Source organism: Gouania willdenowi, chromosome 12 (assembly GCF_900634775.1).
Source record: "Gouania willdenowi chromosome 12, fGouWil2.1, whole genome shotgun sequence".
Classification (NCBI taxonomy): domain Eukaryota; kingdom Metazoa; phylum Chordata; class Actinopteri; order Blenniiformes; family Gobiesocidae; genus Gouania; species Gouania willdenowi.
In genome coordinates, this window is record NC_041055.1 from 24,296,185 (window position 1) to 24,304,039 (window position 7,855).

The following is a 7,855-nucleotide window of genomic DNA, read 5'->3' on the forward strand; positions in this document are numbered from 1 at the left end:
CACACTCTTATTGTTTGATTGGTGGGATTTCACAAACTGTAATCTTAGAGCAAATAACAAAGGGCTGACCTGACCTGTTGGCCTACTTAAAGTATAGTTACGTAAAACAGAAGGGGGAAAAAGAAACAAAAACCCCTGGAAAATATTTTCTTTAACCATTATCTTTTCATACCACCAGTTAATAAGGGATGTCATTAAGTTCCATGTTTATTAGTGTTAGCAACTGTCGCACCATTCAACCAAATGTTCTCCCTCCCTCCGTCTTTGTTCTGGCCATCCCTCCTCCCTTCCACCCTCCCTTCTTATTCTTGTCCGTTCTTCCTCCTCCTTACCCACAATGCAACACAGGCTGAGCAGGCTCAGCTGAGCTATAAAAGGCTAAAGAATGGGGGAGGGAGGGCTGCCGTGCAGCAGGAACTGTGCAGACACACTGACGGTGATCCAGGGACCGCAGCCCCCCTACACTGGGATCTAGAGCCACAGCACAGCACAGAGGTCAGTATGGGGGACAAAAGCCTTTATGGGAGGACAGGAAACGGGATGAGACATGCCTGGGAGGGTGATGTTGATGTGAGATGTCAGAGGGAAGGAAGGCTTGGCGTAGACATGCAGAGTGGGCTGGGCTGTCAAATGGGATGGAGAAAATAACAGGAGCATGTAGAATTTCCTCTGAAGTGTGAGTTACTGTTCTTGGCGCTGAAAACATTATATAATTGTTGGATAGCACATTGGTTTCTGATTTTACGTTGCATCTCACATATCTTACCAACAGCTCTACTTTGCATCCATTTAAAGTCGCTTTAATACTCATGGCTATCGACCAGTCACATCCTCTGTCCTCCTTTAAGCCCCATAGAAGTTATTAACATTCTATTAGAGCCTGAGTGCTATTGATTCCTCTGTGTGTGTGCGTGTGTACGTGAACATGCAGCACCTTAAAGTTAACACAATCACATTAAGCGGCTACATTCACGAATACATCCATCCTTCCACAAACATGGAATATCTCCCACTGCACTGACGTCAAACGGGTCTCCTTTCCTCCCTTAAAGCGACAGCACACTTTAATAACTGCATTAAAAAGACCCTGCACTCACTGTGTCAGGGGTGTCAAACTGGTTTTAGTTCAAGGGTCAAATACAGAGCAGTTTATCCTAGGTGGGCCACAGATTTTTGGTGGGAAAATAAGTAATTTAAACATTATTGTACTCAAGTTTGCACTTCTACATATAAATAAATGACAAAATATGTACGGCACTGATAATATCAAAACAATAAGTGACAGATATCAGTCCCTGCAGAATCTTTACTTTCAATTAATTTGATTTTGTGGCCATTTTTTATGCAATTTGAAGAAATTTTGTGAAATCTGAAATAAATTGCAGGATTTTAAAATAATTTGAATAATTTGAGATTAAAAATGATGGCTATCTTGTGATATAAGAACACGTGACTACTCCTACTATTGTGGAGTTACATTGAATTTGTGTATAACTTTGGAGATATCTACAACTGAATATGTTGGTAATTTACACAATGACTTGTAATTTCTCAGACTTTTTTTTTGCTGAAAGGGCCGGATTATGTCCCCGGGCCTTGAGTTTGACACGTGTGCTCTATGTTCTTACTTCAGTCACCTTTAGTAGCAGCCGAGGCTTCATATTTGGAGACTTTTTTTTTTTTTTTATGAGCGGCTGACATGATATCCCCCAACAGCTGCAGAATGACTGAGTCTTATAATAGCACAGCTAAATGTTAAAAAGCAGCATTAATAATAAGACGTGGGTGGGACTGAACATTCACTACATTATAGTGGGATGTGATGCTTTTGTATTGAATGAATATAATTTTGGATCCAGATCTAAACCTCATACCTAAATTATAACACAAATACATTCTTAAATGCCAAAGCAGGTGACCCATAAGAGGCACCATAATAGGCTACAGTGGGGGTCCTATAGTGGGTGTGTGCTGACTAAGACGCCTGCCAACCAGTGACATTTACCCTGACCTCAGGGTCAACAGACACCGACATATACCAGGACACCTGAGATGAAGCATCGTTAGAACTGAGACGTGTTGCCAAGTGCAAACCAGAAAACATACTATGAATACTTTACCAAAGGACATTCATGTGTAACTCGTGCAGTTGTAGTCTAAACTTTATGGAACTAAGGGATATAACAAGATGGCAAAAATAGTAAAATAGGGTTTTCTTACAGCCTTTTCATAGATTTATTTAGAATTCTATAATCCCTACCAAAGTGCTACTTAAAATATATTTGAAATAGGAATTACAATAAAGAGGATAATCTAAACTAGAGCTATGCGGGTAATCTGAGAGTCATTGGTTCGAATCCAACCTGTTGTCCTAATCCTAATCAGAGCTGTTTGACGTGTTCTATCATCACGTGATTCACGTAGACTCAAATAGTTCCTTGGAAGATTCAAATCCATTGATTTGTGTATATAAAGATAATATAATAATCCACTAATATGCTTTAATGCACACGTTAATGGGTTTAGATACACTGCTGATGATAATAATAATATCCAATATAATTATTTAAACGTCTTACCTTTCAAAAGTGCATCACAAAGTGCCTACTCCACTCTAGCTCCATTGCGGTGCAAAGGTCAACTGCTCACTTCCTGGAACTATTGTGAGGCTCCATGAACCGCCATTTCTGTACAAAAAGGACGGACCATTGGAGTGAATGGAGTCTCTCTCTAAACAGCTCTAACCCTAACAACTGTTCGTGTTGTACGTCACTTTGGATAAAAGCGTCTGCTAAAGGAAAATGTAATCTTGTAACCTGTATTGATTAAACTCAAACTAAGTAAAAATGATTAATAAAAAAAGATGGATCACCAGCACAACCTCAACTGCCATAGTGTTATGCACTTTCTAATGATGACACATATAATTACAATAATTAGAAGCAATAATAAGACTACATAAGCGTTAACATAAATGTAAAGACTATTCAAGCAATTCTGACAATTATTTAAACAGTTATTAATAAGTAATTAAGTTCATTTTGTCTTTTTTTTTTAACTAATATGTTCAGGTTTCATTTATTCAGAAAACTTTTTTCAGGAAATTAACTTTGATCTCCTAAAAAAAAATGTCAAAGTAAATTTCCTGAAAAACAAAAAAAACTAAAGTCGATTTCTCACTTATTTGCGAGTCAAATATTACGACGATTGGTGGTACCAAATCATTGGCACATACCAATATACAGTATAAATAGGGCCCATTACCCCGTACGTGTCAGTGGGACTCCGGGGGTCCCATTTTTCAAATGACTACTCCTTCGTTAGTTCTCGTTAGATCAGAATGCAGTCTGGTATGAATACTCTATGAATGAATATGATGAGACGCTCTGAGCCCCTTTTATTTAAAAAAAAGTAGGGTGCCCGGGGCCCACCCCCCATTTCTGGTAATATCCAAATTTATGGGAACATAGTCGTGTGATATATTGCTTCAAAGGTAATTGATCGTAGATTATGATTAAGCCTCGCACAATTTGATTAGGAGCCAAGGGGCCCACCCCCTTTTCATGCAATTTCCATTACAGTCGTTTTCTCATTTATTTGTGAGTCAAATATTGCGACAGTTGATGGGACAGAATCATTGACACATACTAATATATGAATGGGACATGTTACTCCATAAGTCCCTCCATAGTATCATATACACATTGCTCAGATCAAGCTCAAGCATAAAAAACCCTTTTCCAAAACCAGTTCTACAGCACCTTTTACACAGTTTATCTGCTGAGCTCACACTGTTGTCATGTGAGATTTCGTGTGTTTTGCAGGTAATTGAAGCCCTCAGCCCTCAACACAATGGCAGGTAATTCACAACCATTGTAAGATTTGAACAGCTTGTTGTTTCTGTTCTGTCATTATACAGCACATTGGTATTTGTACCTAAACTAAAGCATTTGAATACTGGCAGAGGCATGTTTGTTTTCTCATGGCCTACACTGCCCTCTTGTGGTGTTTTAGAAGAAAACATTTACAATGTAAACGTGATTCACATTATTTCTAAATGAAATATGTAATTTTAAATACATTTTTTTTTTAATTTAAATGTATATAATTACATTATTTGTATTTTCATTATTTTATTTTAAGTGTAAATGTTTTCCTCTATTTAATAAACTTACAAAACATTGGTTCATTTTGACTTTGACTATTATTTTAATAGATGTTAAATGAGCAAAAACACTATGATTAAACTAAGACAAACCATGCAGCTGTGTTCTAAACACTTGGTTGACAATTGCTAGGGGCAACAGTTGCCATGGCAATGTTGTTTGAGTTAGAGAATATAGCATAGAAGCTAACAGCCATCAGGACCAGTTCGTCTCACTCAAGATGGAAAACCTAAATGTTGATTCTGCATCTACAACTAACTCTAAGGATGGTTTGTCAAAGGAAATCATTTCCTTTTCTTCACAGAAACTTTCATTTCATGCTTAAATATAAACTTGGTTTTTTTGCTCTTTTCAGATAAAATTAAAGACGCCAAGATCATCTTTGTCGTAGGCGAGTACAGTGATAAAACACCAACTATAGCCTGCTTCTTTTTATTATATTAATGCTTTTTCTATATTTCTCAGGTGGGCCCGGCTCTGGAAAAGGCACCCAGTGTGAGAAGATAGTAGCAAAGTATGGCTACACTCACCTGTCATCTGGTGACCTGCTCCGTGCAGAGGTGGCTTCAGGCTCCGACAGAGGCAAACATCTGCAGGCCATCATGCAGAAAGGAGAACTCGTACCCCTGGTAAGAAAAACAAATCTAAATATCTAATAACACCTTCAATCAATAAATGATCTTAGTTTAAAAACAAGGGGTTGGACAAAAAGACTTCTGATTGGAGGATTGCTAATCTTGTTTATAGATCTTGCTTATTATTTGACAAAAATCAAATCAAATTACAGTTTAATTGATTCATTGTTTTAGTCAACTTTGTCCTCATCTAGTTTTGGTCTGAAGAAAAATATTATATGAGAGCTTAATTTTAACTTCACAATAAATGCAATTCTGTACAGCAAGGAAGAGTTTCTGTATTTCTGTCATAATTATTATTTATTTTCTTGGGTTTTTTGTTGTTTTTTTTTTTTTTTACTATTTCTTATTTGTTACAAATTATTGGAATGGGATTTTTTTATTTATTTAATTTAAATTTTTTGGCACAATTACAGAATAATACACATTATCACATAAGAAATGGACAAAGAGTGCAGGAAAAAGCAGAAAGCTTGAAAAGCTTATTTGAAGCTTTTACCTAAAAATTAAAAGTAAAGAACAGACAAAAAAAACAGAACTTAAAAAAAAAGAAACAAAATAAAATAAAAAATATCTATATATATAAATGAAAGATAACCTAAGATAAATTGATTAAAATGACTAAACATACAATAAGAAAACAGAAGTGATTGTAAAGGGTTTGTGAATAAATAATTGTGTCAAATTTCTGTTTCTATGGGTATATATATTATAGGTATCCTTAAGAAATAAATAACTTTGATTTACTTTAAGGAGAAGGGGTGGAATTAATTAAACATAAGCTTCCGGCTCTTTTCAAATTTGTAAAATTGAAAGAGACACTATTGTCTCACTGTAATTAATAGAGTTCTTGTAATTTTGCATAAGATATTCAAAAGTAAACTGATTGACATATATATATATATATATATATACATGTATAATAAATAAAGCAAGGAAGTGACTTCATTTTGCTTAAAAGCAATAATTGCAGAAACTATAGTCACAAAGTTCTAAAAAATTGATCCAGGTTGTTTTTAGAAGATTTCATAAATCTATATTTGCCAATGTTAAAACATGAGGAAGCATTTAATTGTGGGGGAAAACATGCATTAGTGTATGGAGAGAAAAAGCAAAGACTGGGATAAAAAAATATGGAATGTCAGCATTTTCTTTCACTAAAGAGAAGATTTTTGCTAAAAAGTTCTGTTAGCGCTAGCATACCTTAATGTAATGGTTCCCAACCTTTTTTTTTTTTTTTTTTTTAGATCGGGACCCCATTTTCATATCACAAATTTCTGGCGACCCCATAATTACTTTTTGATCATATTTGTTTTACTAGATTTGAGAAATTGAAAGTATAGAATACAGTTGTTTAAGAATGTGTGTTGTGTTTTAATTTGGAAAAGAATAATTAAGAAAAATGTGCATGAAGTGCATCTGAAAATGGTTCTTTTTCTTTATTTATTTTTTAGTTTGATTACTTGCTTATTAGTGTTGTATGTTTCTATATACATGTGTTTATATGTATGTAGATTAAAAAGAAAAGAAAGGAATAACAAGTTAACAGTTGTATAGGACGTTGCACTTTTAATGTATATTTGATGTGAATGTACATATATGCATTTTGTTATGTCAGCTGTATATTGTTGATGCTTTCCAAAACATGAAAAAAAAAAAAATGTACAACATATTAATAATCAGTAAATTTTTAAAACAAGTTTCCGAGCGACTTCACTTGGGGTCACGACTCCAAGGTTGAAAAACGATGCCTTAATGAAAGCTGATAATAATGTTTCGTGGCTTTTTGCAGGACACGGTCTTAGACATGATTAAGGACGCCATGATCGCCAAGGCCGACGTCTCTAAGGGATTCCTTATTGATGGTTACCCACGTGAGGTCAAGCAGGGGGAGGAGTTTGAGAAGAAGGTAAGCGCATGAACACAAATCATCCCTACAAATGTAAAATAAATGAATAAATACATTCATATTTTTGTTGATGTTTGATTGGTCCCAGATTGGTAAACCCAGCCTGCTGCTGTACGTTGACGCCAAAGGAGAGACGATGGTCAAGAGGCTCATGAAGCGCGGCGAGACCAGCGGTCGTTCTGACGATAACGAGGAGACCATCAAGAAGCGTCTGGACTTGTATTACAAAGCAACCGAGCCCGTCATTGCTTTCTATGAGAGCCGTGGTATTGTCAGGAAGGTGTGTATAGTATTCATGGTGTTCCCAATATAAACACATTAAAAACACCATCAACTCAGACATTGATTTTTCCCTCCACATTGTGTTCCCTTAGGTCGACTCAGAGCTGGCGGTGGATGACGTGTTTGCCCAAGTCTGCAAAGCAGTTGATGCACTGTAGTAAAGCTTAACTGGATGAGATGCCTCTGGCTGTGGTTTCATTTGGAACTTTTGTATAATTGATTATGTAATAGGGAGTCAAAATGAATGAGAAAGGAAGATATGCCGACATTCAGGATCAAAAAGGCCTTAATCCAACTGTGACTAATGACTGCAATAAGTGCAACAGCATCGACGAATACGTCTCCTGACAAATACTAATATCAAACATGTTCAATTTAGTATATTAGTAATGGTTACCACCTCTTTAATGCTTCTTGTCCTTTCGGAGACAAACGTGCACTTTACAAGTCGTTAATTTCCCTCTTTATTCTGAAGTAAAGACTCCAGATTTTTTTAACTTAATTTACATTGAGCCACTGAACAATAGCAGAGAAATGCTACATATCTAATTGAACATTTATAAGATCATATTTTTTTCTATTTTTTTCAAGATGTTAAAAAAGGTTGTCTATAATATATAAAGGGAAACAAAAATTAAACAATCCTATTATGAAAAAACTGCAATGTTTTGGATGGTTTTCGTACGTTTAAGATCTCTCTGGGCCTATTTTCATTACAAAGGGAGCAAAGTATTAACATTTGCTCCCAGTGTCACAGTTTCATTCATGTGGATGTTGGGCTGATGATTGCTGGATCTGTTTGGATGATGCAGGTTAATGCCACCAAGCTTTTGCATTACTTCCTTAGACTTGTAGGGTGTCTC

At 35.8% G+C, this 7,855-nt stretch overlaps 1 protein-coding gene across 1 annotated transcript; it reads left to right on the plus strand.

The window, feature by feature from the left end:
* Nucleotides 1-369: 369 nt before the first annotated feature.
* ak1 (adenylate kinase 1) lies at nucleotides 370-7,650 on the plus strand. The gene is made up of 7 exons (XM_028462161.1): nucleotides 370-495; nucleotides 3,825-3,859; nucleotides 4,522-4,557; nucleotides 4,632-4,795; nucleotides 6,594-6,710; nucleotides 6,799-6,990; nucleotides 7,085-7,650. Exons 2-7 carry the CDS (start codon nucleotides 3,853-3,855, stop codon nucleotides 7,148-7,150), a joined length of 582 nt encoding a protein of 193 aa, XP_028317962.1. The 5' UTR covers nucleotides 370-495; nucleotides 3,825-3,852; the 3' UTR covers nucleotides 7,151-7,650.
* The last annotated feature ends 205 nt before the right edge of the window (nucleotides 7,651-7,855 follow it).

What these genes read in the sequence shown, in the direction of transcription:
- ak1 (XM_028462161.1), top strand. An exon ending in CAAGATCATCTTTGTCGTAG is followed by an intron (nt 4,558 to 4,631) that starts GCGAGTACAGTG and finishes TATATTTCTCAG; the next exon opens with GTGGGCCCGGCTCTGGAAAA. An exon ending in GGGAGGAGTTTGAGAAGAAG is followed by an intron (nt 6,711 to 6,798) that starts GTAAGCGCATGA and finishes GATTGGTCCCAG; the next exon opens with ATTGGTAAACCCAGCCTGCT.